General features: G+C 42.8%; 2 protein-coding genes across 2 annotated transcripts in view; both read left to right on the forward strand.

The window, feature by feature from the left end:
- Window positions 1–18,495, forward strand: part of LOC129328250 (protein shisa-6-like) — a 341,453-nt gene that overhangs the window by 21,384 nt on the left and 301,574 nt on the right. The gene's annotated exons all lie outside the window — the stretch shown is intronic.
- On the forward strand, window positions 3,818–4,100 carry LOC129326973 (40S ribosomal protein S27-like). The gene has a single exon (XM_054975321.1). It carries the CDS (start codon window positions 3,818–3,820, stop codon window positions 4,070–4,072), a length of 255 nt encoding a protein of 84 aa, XP_054831296.1. The 3' UTR covers window positions 4,073–4,100.

Here is an 18,495-nt window from a genome sequence, read left to right on the forward strand (position 1 = left end):
TATTATTTGTCTGTAGAAAAAGAATACAGACATGAAATAAAGACATAAATGACGAATACAACCTGACAAAAATGCATGTATTCAAGAACTACTGTATGCAGAGTGAGGGAGTTACGGCATACATTTCACTTCTCAAAGAGTGACTCACATCCTCAACCAGGCATTTCATGGAAGTCTCTGCTTTCCATTTGTGACTCAATCTTTATTCTCTATTGCTTGAAGTATAACTATTGTAGTGGAATAGAGTAAGATGCACAGTTCAGTCACAAGTGATTATTAAGTTTGACATAGGAGCTGTTGGGTAAACTTTTCCTGCCTTTTGCTATTTTAAGAGGTCAAATCAGGTGACCTCAAAAGACTAATAGTCCTGTAGGGTGTTGAGCCAGCTTGGCTCTTTTAAGGAGGCCAGTATAAACTGAAAATTCTCAGCACTGTACTAAAGTAACAACTTGGGCCTCTTGGACCGGTGTCTAACAAATCTCATCCCTGAATTGTTTTCTCTCCGGCTGGCATGGATTGGGATCTGTGGAAACCTGCATATTTTTAGATATGGGGTTGACAGCTGTTGTAGGAGGTGGAAAGAGGAAGGTAGCTTTGTAAAACTGAAGCTGTGGTCTGTAAAGTTCTTGCTGCTGGTTATAAAAGACATGCAACTAAGGCCTGGACTACACATTATATATAGCTGTATATATGTTTAAACCTTGGTAGCTGCTTCTTCTTCAGAAAAGCAGCTTTGGTAGAGGGATCCAGAGGAGTTAGCCGTGTTAGTCTGTAGTAGCGAAATCAAAAAGAGTCCAGTAGCACCTTTAAGACTAACCAATTTTATTGTAGCATAAGCTTTCGAGAATCACAGTTCTCTTCGTCAGATGCATGGAGGGCCAACAGAAACTGGTCAAATATAGAGCCTCCCCCCCTCCTCCTCTATATTTGACCAGTTTCTGTTGGCCCTCCATGCATCTGACGAAGAGAACTGTGATTCTTGAAAGCTTATGCTACAATAAAATTGGTTAGTCTTAAAGGTGCTACTGGACTCTTTTTGATTTTGGTAGAGGGAGAATTTCAGAAAAGAAACAGCAAGAGGGAAGTGTTCTGAATTTTTCTACCAAGTGCTCCTTTTCTGCTTCCTGATTATAAATAAACATTTATTTTTATTTATTTATGTCATTTATAGTCCACCTTTCTCACTGTAACTCAAGGCAGATTACATAGTGTGAAATTAGTACTATCAGTAGCAAGGACAAGGGCAGGTATTTCTATACAGTGTCAAGAACATTTCCACAAACAATGTCATAGGGTAAAGGAATACAAGTTTACAAAGACATAGCATTAGTAAGGATCCAGTATGGGGCTGAAGAAGTGCTGAAACAGAACACAATCAATTCTAGGACTGGCATTAAACAACATGACACAAAGGTAGTATATAGGAGTACATATTTAAAGCAACAGAGAGTATGTAAGGCAGCATAATGGTGAAGTCTATAGTTCCTAACTCATTAATGAAACATCTGAGACCCCCCTCCCTACAATACCACCCTCCTATCTGGAAAAAAAAAGCCTTTTTGAATAATTTGGTTTTGCATTGTTTGCGGAAAGCCAGGAGCATGGGGGCTCTCCCAACCTCGTCAGGCAGGCAGTTCCATAGGGTAGGGGCCACCACAGAGAAAGCCCATATACAGGCTGCTGTTGATTTTGCCCATGTGCTGCAAGATGGTACCTGCAAGAGCCTCTGTTCAGATGAACGAAGCTGCCGTGGAGGGACATAGGGAGGGAGGTGGTCCTGTAGGTATGTCGGGCCAAGGCCATGAAGAGCTTTGTATGTAATAACCAATATCTCGAATTGAGCATGGTAACTGACAGGTAGCCAGTGGAGTTACTGTAGGATGGGAGTGATGCTCATACTCCTGCTCGCTTCCGTTAACAGTCGAGCTACAGTATTTTGCACTAATTGGAGCCTCCTAGTTAACTTAGATGGGAGACTAATGTCTAGCACATTACAATAGTCGAGTTTTGATGTAACTGTAGCATGGATCTAGGTGGCTGGGTCAGCTGTGTTGAGATAAGAAGCCATCTTCCAGGCTAGAGTGAAATTGTAGTAAGCATTTTTTGCAGCTGCCTTAACTTGTTTTTTCTAGTAGTAGCGCTGTATCCAGTATAACTTCCTTAAAATGTGAAATTATAATCTGTAGTTCAGCACTAACAGGATAAATTCCCATGAAGTCTGAAATTACTAGGAGAGCAGATCCCTGCATGCTTAATAGGAGTCACCTGTGAAGTGGAATATGAAGTGAAGAAACATGAAGTGGAATCTTGTCTCTCTGCCATGACCTGCTGACCACAGTTGAGATAGTGAGGGAACTGGAGCCCCTTGGTCATCTTCTGGATCTGTATTAGATCACTTCAACTTGCTCTCTCCAGATGAAGTTGATAGGATCCTGCGAGGGGTTAGGCCCACCACCTGTCCCATGGACCCCTGCCCATTGTGGCTGGTGAAGGCCAGTGCCAACGGCTTTGGGATTCCTTGGAGGCCATTGTCAACCTCTTCTTAAGCTCTGGGGTGTTTCCTGGAGTGTTGAAGGGAGCAGAGGCATGACTTCCCTTGAAAAAAATATCTTTGGACCTTACCAACCTGTCCAATTATTGCCCAGTTTCACACCTCCCATTTCTAGGCAAGGTGATTGAGCCGGAAGTGGTGGAGCAACTGCAGGTTTTCCTGGATGACTCGTTTGTCCTGGACCCATTCCAGTCTGGTTTCCACCCTGGCCATGGGACAGAGACAGCGTTGGTTTCCCTCACAGAAGATCTCCGCAGGCATCTGAATTGGGGCGGGTTGGTGCTGCTAATACTGTTAGATCTTACACCAGCATTCAACACTGTTAACCATGATTTGCTGACCCACCCATGCAATGGTCACCTCCAGGTTGGACTACTGAAACTTGCTCTATGCTAGACCCTTGTCCCTACTCCAGAAGTTGCAACTGGTCCAGAATATAGCGGCACACATTCTGACCAGACTCCATTCCGGTCACATATAACACCGGCTTTGTAGCAGCTGCACTGGCTCCCAGCGGAATTCTGGATTAGGTTCAAGGTCTTGGTACTGACATTAAAAGCTCTTAGCGGACTGGGACCAGCATACCTGCGGGACCACCTCTCGCCATATATTCCCTGGAGAGCCCTTTGTTTGGCAGATCATCATCTGCTGGCAGTCCCCAGCCCCAGGAAGGTTCATCTTGTCTCAACCAGGGCCAGGGCCTTTTTGCCCTGGCACCGACCTGGTGGAACTCTCTATCTGTAGAGACTCGGACCTGGCAGGATTTACTATCTTTCCACTGGGCCTGCAAGGTGGAGTTGTTCCACCAGGGATGTGGTGGTTGAGGCGAGTGTCCTCCTCCCTCAGTCAGCCTCCCACTGGTGGGGGGGGGTCTATGGTCTCCTCTGGTCTGCTGAACATCAAGCAGCTTGCCACCTGCCACCATAGGTTTATTGTATATAGAGGGATTGTGCAATTAGAATGCCACAATGTTTTTCCTGAAGTGTTTTAATTATTATGCTGCCTGTTTTGTATTTCCTCTGTGACCTGCTCTGAGCCTGGTTTTCAGGGAGAGTGGAATACAAATGTAATAAAATAAATAATAATCTTCAGGCTCAAATTAGGTTTTTAAAAAAGGGAATAAACCTCTCTGATAGTGCAGGTAGCCCCTTCTGAGATTATGAGGAATGAGGCTGCTATAGAGTAGTCTGGAGCGTCAGGAGTAAAGTGTGGTATTCAAAGATGCCATGACTTGTGGGGATGCTCTTTTCGGCAGTAGCTGAAAACATGCCTTTGGCAAAGGATCTCCTGCATCCCTCTCCTGAAGAGGAGAAGAGGAAGCATAAGAAGAGGCACTTGGTCCAGAGATCTAACTCTTACTTCATGGATGTGAAATGTCCAGGTTGCTACAAAATCACCACGGTGTTCAGTCATGCTCAGACGGTGGTTCTCTGTGTTGGTTGCTCAACTGTTCTGTGCCAGCCCACTGGAGGAAAGGCCAGGTTGACAGAAGGATGCTCCTTCAGGCGAAAGCAACACTAAATTAAGCAGACAGTTATCCAGGATGAGTGGGGCTATGCACACAGTCACCAGCTCAAGTGCTGAAGGCTCAAGAGTGCCTATCGGGGGATGCAAGGAACATGGGCTGCGGCTGTGACTCTTGGGGCTTCGGCCACTAGCTATGGAATACTAGGAGGAAATGTGCACTTTCCTCGTAGCCTCACCCATTTGATTCAATACATTTTTGGATTTAAAAAAGGGAAACCGAGAGTAGGAATAAATAGACAGTTCTCTTAATGAAGGTAAGTAAGCAGTAGGGTCCTGCTGCAAGGATTAGTATAGAGGCCAGTGTTATTTAATTCGTTCATAAATGACCTGGATCTGGGGGTGAGCAGTGTAGTGGACAAATTTGCAGATGAAGCAAAATAATTCGGGAAGTTGCACGCCAAGGCTAACTCTGAAGAGCTCCAGGAGGATCTCCACAAATTGAATAAGTGGCCGACAGTGTGGTAAATGGAATTCAGTGTAGGTAAGTGTAAGGTGATGAACACTGAGGGGGAAAAAATCCCAACTTCAGATATATGCAAATGAATTCTGAACTTGCTTAGACTGAGGGGTAAGGAGACCTCGGGGTTATAGTGGATGGCTCAATGAAAATGTCAACCCAGTATGCTGTAGCAGTGAAAAGGGCATACTCTGTGCTGGGGATTATTAGGAAAGGGATTGAAAATAAAACAGCCAAGATTATAATACCCCTGTAGTGATCTGTGGTACAGATTCATTTTGGATACCAGGTGCAGTTCAGGTCATCGTAGCTCAAAAATGACATTGCAAAGCTTGGAAAAATATAGAAGAGGGCAAACCAAGATGATTGGGGAGTTGTACACCATGGATATTAGGAAAGGCTGAAGATTCTGGGACTCTTAGGGGGAACATGATAGAGGTTTATAAAATTATGCATGGGTAGGGAGAGTGGAGAGAGAGACCTTTTTCTCCCTCTCCCATAACACTAGAACTCAAGGGCATTCAATGAAGTCAATGTGCAGTAGATTCAGGACAGAGAAAAGGAAATGCTACTTTAGATGATGAATGATTAAAATGTGGAACTCACTACTAGAGGATGTAATGATAGGTGCAGGCATAGACAGCTTTAAAAGGGGATTAGACAGATTCATGGAGGATTCATGGAGTATCAGTGGCTACTACCCATGGTGACTAAAAGAAACCTCCACATTCAGTGGTAGTAAATCTTTGAATACTTTGAACGCTGCTGTGTGGTGCTGTTGATTGATTATCATTGTGAAATGAATAAGGCCCAGTCCACTGTTACATTAAAATGAAGTGGTAAGAATCCTAAACAGTCTATATTGCTTCAGAGTATTAATAGGGGGGAGGGGATATTTTGAAACGTTGTCCACATAAAAACCTGCCTGTAAGTTAGAAACTAGCAAATCAGGAAGAAAGGTTCTAGCCCTGCTCCTGACTTGTTTGGATAGTTTTCTGTTTGCAAGGAATTGTTTATGCATAAATGTGATCCATCATTTCAAGTCTGAATTGGTACAGCCCATTTCCCCACCTCTGAACATCTACCACCATTCTCATTTCATTCTGCTGCATGTGTAGAACAGGACTGTGGAGGAAGCTCAGATGTGGGGGTGTTAGCAGTCAGACTCCCTCCTCACACTGAGAAGGTAGTTTATAGAGATGAAATATCATAAACCCCTTCCTCACATGCGTAAGTCCAAGTCCCTGCTTGGCCCAAGGCACAGTGAATGCCAACTGGGCAGGAACTTAGAAAATTACCAGAACATGAGTCAGAGGCAGTTGACTGACTGACTGCCCCTCCATGCCCCAAAGAGACACAGAGATAATGAGGTTTCCTAAGAAAACCCCTGTCTAAGCTCATCAATGCCTTCTATACGACCCCTCACCCATTTACACTAATCAAAGCTCTTCAGCTTACTTGATAGCTCTTTCTGTCTAGTGCTTACCAGATCGTTAAGCAATATTTTCACCTATAGTCTATCCCAGATAGAAACCATCAAACCTCTCTCTACTTATTGTTCTACCTCCAGACAAACCATTAAGCCATTGTTTTTGGAGCAAGACATCGTCTTGCCCCAGGGAACATTTTGCCTTATAATTGGGCTTCCCAGCCATGTGCTGTGCGTGTGTGTTAATAATAATAATAATAACACTTGATTTACATACTGCCCTTCAGGACAACTTTATGCCCAGTCAAGCAGTTTACAAAGTGTGTTATTATTATCCTCACAACAATCACCCTGTGAGGTGGGTGGGGTTCCTAGAAGCCATGACTGACTCAAGGTCACCCAGCTGGCTTCAAGCGGAGGAGTAAGGAATCAAACCCAGTTCTCCAGATTAGAGTCCTGCCCCTCTTAACGACTACACGAAACTGGCTCACTATATCAAACTGGTTCTGGGACCCATCTACACACCACCAAACTCATTTGGGCCTTCTCTTCCCTCATCTTCTCTCCGTGAAACGCTGGTTGTTTTGCTGTTTCCGTGGACCTCTTCTCTTCAAGACTGGTAAATATTGCCCTCCCAGAAACTGCTTTCTCCCCCTTTCCTCACTAATTTCCTCTTAGTTAGCCTTGTATGTGTACTGTGTATATTTGGCCTTTTTATTTCTCTTTTAATTAAAAAAAACCCTTTTCTGTTGAACATCTGCTTGATTTAGTTGAGAGTTCACTAAGGAATAATCCCCATAAACATGGGTGGAGATTCCTAGTTACCCCCTTTTGCTTGTCTCCTGAATACTAATTCCACCAACCAATTAAGGAGACCTCCTATTTGGGTAACGGGGTTCATTTATTGCACACCCTTAGTGCTAAAAAAGACACATCTTCCATACTTTTAATTCTATTCAACAGAAGATCTGATGATTGAGGATAAAGCTACACATTATATGCTATTCTATGATTCTTGGGAGTATTAAAAATATAAAATACAGCCAGATATATAATATAAAATGCAGCAGTGTAGAAGACAAGCATTGGATGAGGGAGAGGGACTTCTCTTGACCCTTTTTCTTTGTTAAGTTTTCATACAGAAAATTGTGACTTCCACAAAGTAGTTCTGCTCCTGCCAGGGAAAACTCACCCATAAATCATAAAGTCATTTTCCCACTTCAGAATTCTTTCAACATTGCCAGCTAATTCTGCTGCATGTGTAGTCCAAATCTGAGACTGTGCAAAGGAAAAAATAGACATGGTAAAGTCCTCTATGTCAATGGCCTTCAGTTCATGGACTGGGGCCCTCAGGTGTGTCATGGAGCCCTGCCTGCTGGATTGTAAGGCTCTCTAGAGCGGCACTCTTTTGGAAGGACCTGCTGCTTGTACACACGCGTAGAGAACATGGGTACTATGCCTCCTGCCTCTTTTTGCTTGCACCTGGAAGGAGCAACAGATCAGCAAGGTGAGGTCACGCAGTGATGGAGGAGAGTCCTTCATGCAGAACAGCAGGAGCATTAAGAGTCCAGCAGTACTCACATGATTTTTGCGTGGGGAGGAACTGACTGAGTTAGAGAAGAGATTAAACAGAATGGTAACTGAGCTACAACAAGATGGCAGTTTGTTTCTGATTGGGAAGACACTAATCTGTAAGTATTATGTGTGGAAAAAACCTCAGTCAATAGACAGTACAATACCCACTTGCTGCAGGATTCTTCTAAGAGGTGTTTATTTACCAAGACACTGACCAGCAGAGTGGAATTAAAGGGCACTTCACACATCAGATCATGCTTTATGATTGCAGTATCAGGAGTTGATGTGCTTGTGCGAATGAACCATCCCAGGTCACACACTGCAGATAGAATTTTTCTATCACTTCACATTCAGGGCTGGCTCAGCCTATTTAGTCATCTCCAGTGTGCTTCTCCACTGCTACCCTGACAGTGCCCAAAGTGGAGGAGGGGTGAAGGAAGCACCTCTGCTGCCCACCGTGGCCTCTGGCACTGACACAAAAGATATTCACACTCCCTTCTGTGCTGCTCAGGAAGGTCCAAGGCAGGCTGCAAGAGGAAGCATCTCTACATCCCACCCGGGATCCCCAGAGAGAAATGAGATAGGAGAAAGCACACTCCTCCTCCTGTGCCACTCCAGCAAGGTCCAAGGTGAGCTGCAAGAGGAAGCTCCTCTGTAGGCTGTCCTAGATTGCCACACAACAGCAGCAACATGGGGAAAGCACTCACACCTCCTTCCTGCTGTGCAAGGTGGGCAGCAACAGGTGCCATTGTAGACTGCATTGGGCCCCAGGTGAGACTGGCACTGGTGCAGGTGGTGACCAGACGCACAAACCAGACCTGTTATCTTCTCCCACTTTGTCACTCCACATTGGTTTGGTACCCTTTGGGTCACTTGGATTGTGTGTTGGTTCTGTTCACATTGCTTCAAACACAATGCTTTTTAGTGAGATGAATTGATATATGCAGCTGTGGCTTCTCAAATATAGAGGGATCAAGAGATGAGACATCAAGTGTTGTACAAATGTATGAATAACAATAACAATAACAATAATAACTACACTTATAAACCGCTCTTCTAGACAGATTAGTGCCTCATGCAGAGTGGTGAACAAATTACTGTTATTATTATCCCCACAATACAGCTTTGGAGCTGGGGCTGAGAGGAGTGGCTTGCCCGAGGCCGCCTACTGAGCTCATGGCAGTAGTGGGATTTAAACCAGTACTGATTCACAGCTGAACCACTTAACCACTGTGCTACAGCAGCTCTCAGATGTAAAAATGAAAAATTCTTTGCTAGGCACTTGAGAGATGTAAAAATCTCTCAAGTGCCTGGCAAAGAAATAAATGATGGTAGTGTAGGAACAGACTTTTGGGAAGAATGTGAAAATTAGTTCAGTTTAATAAAGATGAAGAATGAGAAGGTCACTGGCACTGCAGATTATTTCAAGGTTTAAATACCCAGGATCAGATCTGGTGACAGGAAAAGTCCTGGGACTTTAGTCCTGGACTTCAACTACAATTTAAAAAAACATCATCAAGAGAGAGAGAGGCTATATATATAATTTAGCTATTTCATTCATTTGCAGAGTAGGTATGTTAGGAACATATACTTGCTGAAATCGCTGTTTAATGTTTTTTTCACTAACATTAGCTGTTGTGAGAAAAAAATGGAAAGGAGATATTTGCAGATCAGGAATTCTCTAAATACCCAGGATTTTTGTGTCCTAAAGCAAAAATTGTGTATTTGCCATTGTAATGTTCTAGACAACGCAATAGGTTTCCAAACAGCTATTGTATTAAGAAAAGAGAAACGAAAAAGAAGCAGGTGTTGCACAATTAAGCCAATTGCACAGAATGAAGAAGGTGTCTTGGACAATTGTATAACAGCAAGTTATTTTGTGTTTTACATGGGGAACGATTATGAGGTTCACAGCACTGTAGACAGTAGTAAGCCAGTCTGCACTTTGAGTGGGGAACGATGCACACAACTGTTGAACATATGGTGCTCATATGCAAAAGAACCACTGGAGAATGTTGAAAATCTTTTTATCTGTGCAAAGTCTGTATATTCAAATACCAGTGTTTGGGAAGGCAGAAAAATCTATGGAGCTGGGAATGATGATGGAAAATTTCACACATCCCTATTGTAGATTGCACAGGAAACAGCATGTCTAACATATGGATGTGAGCAGTAAGTCTCCTGTGAGGAAGTGGCTCCTCTGTTCTACATGGCCATCTAGGGAATTCTCCATTTGCTGTTGTGAGTTAGATGTAATACACGTTAAGTCTAACATTACAAGAAATCTCTCTAATTGGTCTATCTATGAGTATTCCTTTGGCACCATCACTGAGACACTAATTGTTCAATCTTAGCATTAAAGCTGATCTTCTATTTTTGCAAAGTTAAGGTAACGTTTCTTGTTTTCCCTTTGTTGAATAGTAGGTAGTTCAAGCCAAACACTACATTTCTTTAGTATAATATTAATAATATTAGTGTTTACACAGTGCTTTTTCTAAGACATCAAATACTTGACATTCTTTCAGTAATTTTTATACCAACTCTGTAAAGTATGTCAGCGTTATTATCTTCATGGTATAGTTTGAGGGGTGGCAGTGGTTTGAGCATAGTTATTTAATAAAGGGAGAGTTCCAATCTGAGGTGAATTTGAACTGAGCATTTCCAGTTCACATATCAACAGATAAGAAGAGTCTTGCTGGATCAGATTAGTGGTAAAGTTGCCAGGTCTTCTCACCCTCCCAGCAGGAGGAGAGAACGTGGCAGTCGCCTTTTTTAAACTCCTCAAGTGCACTTTGCGCATGCACGCTTCTGGGGGTGGTGCAATGATGTCATTGCTATTTCAGATAATTTAGCAATACTTGAGGGAGGCTTAAACCAAGTGGTACCTCCGTGCCAGTGATCTTTGTGGTGAGTAATCCATTGAGGTGTCCTTGTTCCTTTGCAAAGTTCTTCTAAGAAGTGTAATATTCACTTAACAGTAAAAAACTGAAGTGTGGAAGGACATGTGAACACAAGTTCTTGGGAGGAGTTCAGCACACTGTGTAGCAGAAACAATACTAATTGTTTGTTTGTACATACTAGATATTTTCTTGGGCTATATCATTCCTAGGTCATAGTCTCTCCTTCCAGGGCATATGAAAGCATAGTCCAAAGACGGTCAAGATTCTGAGAAAGACATGTCAGCCCTTTGGTACCTTTGCATCTGAAGGACAACCTATTTACAGGATTCCAGCTTTGAATGCGGCACATAATATCTTAGACCTTGGATCAGCCTGATATATCTGGGAAAGGCTTTTAATAAGCCATTTAAGTCAGGATACTCAAAATGCTGTTTTCAGCAACTCCTTCTACCTGGGGGCATATTCTGAGCTCAGTCTGCATGCAAAACAAGAGCAGAAGATGCCCTCGATCTTTAAAAACAAATTAATGAATGTGTCCAACCAAATGCAAGGGAAATATTTTCACTTTTAACCTTTACATAAAGGAGAAGAGATCTTGAAGCCAAAGCCAGCTGTCTCCAAGCTGGCAGATGAGAGAATAGCTCTGTTCTGTTACACAGCAATGCTAGCCCATGTAGGAAAAAACAGTCATAAATAGCTGGTGTCTAAATGGATCAAGGCCTCAAGCCCAAAATTGTTCCCTCCAGAATGTATTTGGAATATGATTCCCAACTTTAAACTGGTCCCTCTTTCTGTTTCTTTAATATCAGTTTGATCTGCTGCAAATACCAGGTGAGGTTACTTACCTCCAGCCATGAAAAGCTTCAGCTACCCTTTTCTACACATTAAGCCTCTTTTAAAGGGCCAGTACATTTTTCTCCTGGCAAGTTGCTAACTAGGTTTGCCAGCCTCCAGGTGGTGGCTGGAGATCTCCCAGAATTACAACTGATCTCCAGGCTACAGAGATCAGTTCCCCTGGAGAAAATGGCTGCTTTGGAGGATATGGCATTATACCCCATTGAGAACCCTCCCCTCCCCAAACTCCACTCTTTCCTGGCTCTACCCCCCAAATCTCCAGGAATTCCCCAAACTGGACCTGGCAACCCTATTGGTAACCCTAACAGAAAATGGTCATGATTTAACAAGTGTTAAAAGAACAAATGTTAAGAAGGCACAAGACCTAAAAAAACTGCACGAGTCCAATCTGTATAGGCATGCCATTGGGCAACCTTAAAAAATGAAAAAACATAACGCATAATTGAAAGTGGAGAGCTGGCCAACAGTCCATATAGTCGTTGTCGTCATCGTCATCATCGTCATCATCAAACATTAACCTTTTTTCCAAAAAGCATTTTAGAAATAATAGAAGATAAGGACTGAGCTCTTGGTAGGTGGAATATAGAAACCATTATACTGATGCAGATAGGCAGAATTGTTCATTTTAGACGTTATATTTAGAATGAAGGATTTCTAATTTAGATGAGCTATTTTCTGTCACATACTTTATACCTAGAGTAAAGCAAAAAAAAAAGTTTTATTGAAAGTTATAGAATAATTTAAAAACTATAAAATTATCAGTTTCTTTTATTTTTATGTTGATTTTATTAGGCAGTTGGTAGGGGGGAAGGAGAACCATGGGAATCCATGGATCAGGAAGTCCTTAAACACTCAAGCAATGGGAAGTGTGATGCAGAATATTGCTTAAACATATATGCCCCATCTGGTGTATGGATAAGTGAGGGAATATCCATGATTCTCTTTTGCTTTGTGGAAATTGGTCTTCAGACTGAGCACAACTGAGATGTGAGTGTTCTCTACCCAAAAAATCCCATAAAATATGAATCTATCAGAGTGAATGGTGAGTACCTGCTCTCTCGTCATTTGCCTTTCTAGGATGCCATGAGGCAAGAGGTGCATTCCATACAGTGCATTCCATTTTGAAAAGCTACCTGCAGAGCTTCCGCCAGTTTTCCTTGTTGGGCTGCCATGTTTGCAGATAGGGTGTCAAAGAAGTGATTGCAGATTTTTTCATAACTAGCAGAAAGGTTTATAACTTTATTGCTGAACTCATACGTTTGTAAATGTTAGAAAAGAACTTTTTATATGTAGGGTACCTGTAATTTTTCTGAAGCAGTAGGAAAGGTAGTCGGGGTAGTTAGTTTCAGCAGCAAAATGGCATGGGTAAAGCCCCTTTCCTCATGGCAATCTGGCCCTTTAAGCCACGGCCCCTATGCTGCATATTGAAAAGGCGGGGGGGGGGGGTGGATAATCACAAAACTACATGTAATATGTAGTTCTATCCTGTCTGTGAATCATTACTGTTAGAAGCTGAATAAGAACTGTTATTTTTAAATTCAAAAGCCTTTACCTGCTTATAATGGATGTATTCACTAAATAAATAATAAGGTACCCGTTTACTCCATTTAAGCACCCTGCCATGGTCAGAGTCATAGAGATTTTTTCAGGATCACTTAAGCATTGTAATAGCGAGCATGATCTTGAAAATTACACTCTGAACCAGGAAGAATCTTGGGTGGGCAGAGTTAGGGTGGGTTGGATGTGTGGAATTTAGAGCACTGACACTTTGGGGGGTTAGCAGTTTTCACTGATTTTTTAAATTTAATACACAGTATGCCTAGTCTAAAAATGAATTCTCATTCTATAAATGAAAGGTGTCCTGTCACAGATTAATAAGAATCTTTTGAGTAAAAAAATCTCCTGTGGTTTGAATTAGGCATGCCCAAATACCTATAAATCCGCTCACATTTGGGTTGCCGCTTATGAGCTGGAACCTATCGGCAGCTGTTTGGATGTGTCCAAATGAATTCAGATATGGCCATCTGCGTGATGGCCAGACTTTCTCTCAACTGCCATTGCCCCCATGACCTGTCTGCTGCTGCTCCCACCTCCTATTTTTAAAAGTGCACATAGCAGAATTTTAAAAATCAGTTTGAGATCTTTGAGTTGAGACTTAAAACATTGGTATTTCAGTGCACGAACCCAACTAATTGTGTGATTATTTCTTCTGACCATTTCTTAAGTAGATACGATGGGCTGCACAGGTTCAAAAAGTAGTTAATGCAATTTACCAAATCCAGTCAATTTACTTGCATTTGACTGTACAGGTACAAAGAGGGGATGAACTGTGTGAGATTCCGTGCTTTATACAAGTCAGTGAGTTTAATGACTGGAGCTACCATTACAATGGGGGTTACTATCTCTTTTCTGATAAATTTGACCATTTAGTTCTTGATCTGGGCATTTGCAAGCTGCGATGACTAAACAGCTAATGCTCTGGTACAAAGCTGCTTGACGTGGTACTGTGCGTGCAATGAATTTTGCCAAAAAAGCATAAAAGTGAACCTGCTAGGAACTTGCTTCTCATCTAATTGAGAGAATTCAAGCAAGGTATGATCTCCTGATGATTGTATTTGTGTTGAAGTGCACAGCATGCCTAACTTGAACCAATAATCCAACTGGGACAGTGCATTCAGTGGATTAGTGGCCTTTGTAAAGTCCCCCTTTAACCCAAATGTGGTTGCACATTTTTAAAGCAGCAGCTGGCCACTTTTTGGAATTCGAGAGTTGAGGTATGCAGAGTAGGGATGCGCATTTGAAAAAAAGAATTTTTTTTTCAAAAAAAAAAATTGGACCCATGACTTTATCTGGAGGACTGGAGTGGCTGTTTTTCAAGCAATTGACACCCAAAGTACAGAGTACCTAGTCCAGACTGTCTGCTAAAGATTCCACAGGTTTCAAACAAATTAAATCAAGGGGTTCAATTCTATAGAGCTCTGACCAAGGTACCCCCAGCCACCCTACTTGTCTCTATTGTTTTTTATGAGGGGGGGGGGCGGATTCCGTGCTTTCTCCAGGGCAAAAGAAGTCAATAGCCAAATAGAGAAGAGCAACTATTGTCAAAAAGCCTCCAAATGCAAACAGAACCAACAAGTCCCAAATAATTAATATCAAACCACAGAACGCAGAGCCAGTTTGGTAAGCCCAACAGAACCATTGTCAAACCAGAGGATCCAAGCCAAATTGACCTGGTATGCCAGTGCCAGGATAGCCAGCCAGACCTGGCAATACACTCACTCAGATGCACTAATATCACTCCCCCAAGAAAGGCCTCAGAAAGTGAGAGGAAGGGGTTTGAAGCCACTTGAGTTCCTCTCTGCAGTTTATAGCCTATACCATCACTGGCTCACAGGAAATAGAACTGCCCTTCATCACTAGCTCTTCTGTTATCTTCCACCCTTCTAAAGAAGAAACACAACCCCAATACAACATGCATGAGTTTCATTGTAGGTGCTTTTGTAGATTCTGCAAGTTTTGAGATACAGCTCATCTGTCCAGAGCAGATAAGCTGGCCAATGTGCTTGGTGAGGCTGTCCTTGATGTGCATGTCACACATGTTTCATGAGAGGTCACAGGTGAGACTCGATGTTCCCTTGTAGCTTCTTTACCAATGCATGTACTACTGGAAGAATGTCTGAATTTCTTGTGCCTGGGTCCAGAAAGGCAGCCAGCTTGTCTTGAGGCATTAGGATCAAGAGAGACCCAGGCTTGCCATGTCAGACAAGAGCCATGTCAGACAAGAGGGCTTAAGGACCTCCACCATCTATGAGAGAGTCAGCCACTCCTCATTGCTGAGTGGTCTCTCTCCCTGAACAGTAGTGGCCTCCAGGGCCACCTTGTCCAGGCTGTTCTTTTGCTCCACCAGATACTCAAGTTTGGTGCAGGTGCAGTTCCACCAAGAGCTGACATCACTGATCAGGTGGTGCTCTAGCATGCCTATCAGCACCTGCTTCTGGTACAGCAGATGGGTAGCCTTAATTCTTCATGAGAAGTGACTTGTGATATTCCAGCAGGTCTGGAGCAAATCACGGGTTGCAGCATCAAATATGGGATTCTGTACTGAACCTAAACCCAGGGTGTCCCTCACAACCAAGTGAAGAAGGTAGGTGATGCAGTAAGTGCACTTCAGGTCCAAAACCTATGCCACTATCCTAATATTTGCTCTACCATCAGTCACCATGAAGCCCATTGAGACATCCCTGCCTACTGATGCCATTAACTGCTTCTTGATGGAAGCAGAGATGTTGGCCTCTCTGAGCATCTTGCACAGTGCTTTGGCCCCTCCCACCCTGCCCAACACCTATTGCCCCACCCTACCCAGAACATTGCTCAGTGCTCAGTCAGAAAGAGAAACATGTGTTGTGCTAGGGGGGCAGGTTCAAATGTTGTGTGAAGTGTTCAACTCTCCTACAAGTGCAAGGCAATTGTGTCTCCACATGTAAGACAGATTACACTTAACAGCAGGTTTCTGCAGTAAAGCAAAGAGAGCTGTGACGGAAGGGGTTAACTGTTCCCTAGAATAGAGAGCTTGAGTGACAGGCTGCTCCCTCTTCTCTGATTGGCCAGTTAGAACAGGTCTGAAGGCAGTCAGTTGGTTTCTGGCAGGATTTGGAGTCAGGGAGTCTGACAAGAAAAGTCAGACAGGTTCACCTTTAGAGTTAAGGAAGAAGACTCCTTTGCCTTAACTGTAGTATTACTGTCCTGAGGAAGAATTCTGTCTAAGAATTCAGAATCTAAGGCCATTTCCACATGCCCTTAAAGGGATGGTCCACTCACCGAATGCTGGTGGCTTTTCCTCATGAATCCAAACATCTCAGTTTGCAAAATGGTTGCAGGCCATCTGGCTTCTGGGTTTTTGGCAGCTTTTTTGGGAACACACTTTCCATGGTCCCAGAAAAGGTTCCAAAAAACCCCCAAGAAGCCAAACAGCCCACATCCATTTTACAAATGGAGACATCACTAGTGTTCTATTAGTGTGCTGTATCTTTAAATGCATGTGGAAATGACCTAAGTGGCAGCATAAACTGAAGTACACTTTACACATGCACCAGAGAACTGGGAGTGTGTTTTGGTGAGAGTGACTGGGTAGTGGATTGAGACTCTCTTTCAAGCCAAAAAGAAGAGGGGTTATATCTTCTGAGGAGAAGATTAATTCCAGCCCAGTTTTGAAGGGAGGGTTGCCTCTGAGGAGTACCCTCACAGCACTGGGGCTGCTTTTTACCCAATTGGCCCCTGGCACAACCTCACACTTCTGCATCGCACTGGGAATGATGTCATTCCCAGCACAACGTGGAAGCATTCTGGAGCACACAGGAGCACAGTCGGGGGTTTATTGTCAGAACCTGCTACAACGATTATATTTTGAAGAAACCAACACCCCCAATCTCCACAAACCATTCCTCCCCCAAAACACAGAAATATCTTCAAAACAACAGTAGAAGACAACTATATAACCAGAGCCAGAAGAATGCAAAAAACAGTAATGATTAGGACCCACCCCTCCAAAAAGCACACAAACCCTTTAAAAATTAAAAAGCTTTTCAAAACAGAGAAAATGAAAATCAGTTAAAAATTCTTTTAAAAGCCAACAGCACAAGCCTTTTAAACGATTTTAAAAACAGCACAAAACCACACCTAGGAAAACTATTTTAAAAGAACCAGAAAGAAAGAAAAAAGACTACAACCCCCCTAGGCAAAAAGAAAGAACACAGAACAACTTGAAATAATATTTTAATCCAAAGTCCACTGTGGGCAAACCAGTCATATAGATGTCTAGGCATAAAACAGAAGGAGGTCCTTCCCAGGCAGGCGGCAAAAATCCAAGGCGCAGACCAGAGTTGTGAAAGAATCATCTTGACTGAGCAGACAGTTCTAGTGGGAATGGGAATGCTGCCTGGGAATGCTGCCTCCCTCCTCTTGCCTAAGACTCCTGTAAAATTGAAGAAAAACAGACCCAGGAACCTTAAAATGCCAGCCGCATTTCCAGAATTTCCAGAATTTTCGGGGACCCAATTCCTGGTATTCTTGAAAACCCAAATATCACTCTGAATATTCCAGATACCCACATATATAAGAAAAATACCAATAAGGTATTTGTGTGTGTGTGTGTGTGTGTGTGTTGGAAATATCCAAATGCACATCTCTTGTGTAGAGCTGGCCCAAGTCCTAGAAAGGCATTTAACATTCAGCCTTCAGAGCATGGTCCCAAAGCTATGAAGCCTGGCAGCATGGTTCTTATCGTCCACAACGATATCAGGAAGTTGTGAGTTACTATGGTAACAATATCTCGTTTTTATATAAAGAGAGAGAGAGAGAGACTAATAAAAGTAGCAAGAGAGTGAGTGAGAGGATTAAGAATATAGATTTGCTCTGAAACAAAACATCACAGTGAAACTTAGCTGGCGGTGTGCAAGATCGCAAACTGTAGAGAGCATAGAAGGCAAATGGGCTTCAGTGACCAAAAGGAACGGAGAGAGATGCATCACTGGGAAAGAAGGATGCTTAATATAAAAAGGGAGCCTTTGATATCAAAGGAAGCCTTGTGTTCCGTTTAGTGAGAATCCTGCTCTGGGATGAACAGATGAACTTTCCCTCTCGCTTTCTCTCTCTCTCTCTCTCTCTGTGTGGAGGCTGACAGAAGGAGGGAGCATGTGTTATGTGCACAGCAGCCTCAATATGTCAGAACTAAATTTTTTCATCATGACCCCAGGACTGGATATGAACAGGCCCACACTCTCTAGCAAGGAGCATGAAGGAAGTAAAAGATAGAAGGGAAAATCTGAAAGCTTGCCCCACAGTTGCAGTCCATAGCCAGGTTTTGCAGTGATGCCACAATTGCATCATACAAGAGTGGGACGTGATATTCAGCAAGTAATTCAGCATCTTTTTTAAAAAGTTAACAAAACAATCTTGCTGTACTGTAAGAGGTTAATGTGCTCAGCATGGTGTAAGCCTAGAAACAAGAGTGCAAAGATTTCCAGTGCAATATTTCCAGTGGACAAAACTACAAGGCTAATTAATGCAAAACATACATATTACTTGGTTGCAAAACTCTGCTATTCCCTAACTTTTGTTGCCGCTGTTTCAGCAGACATTATGAACAGCCCCTCTTATAGTCTTAAAGGCCAACTTTCAGGGGAGAAAAAAAATCCTAAGATTT

The sequence above is a fragment of the Eublepharis macularius genome, chromosome 4 (genome assembly GCF_028583425.1).
Source record: "Eublepharis macularius isolate TG4126 chromosome 4, MPM_Emac_v1.0, whole genome shotgun sequence".
In the NCBI taxonomy this organism is placed as follows: Eukaryota; Metazoa; Chordata; class Lepidosauria; order Squamata; family Eublepharidae; genus Eublepharis; species Eublepharis macularius.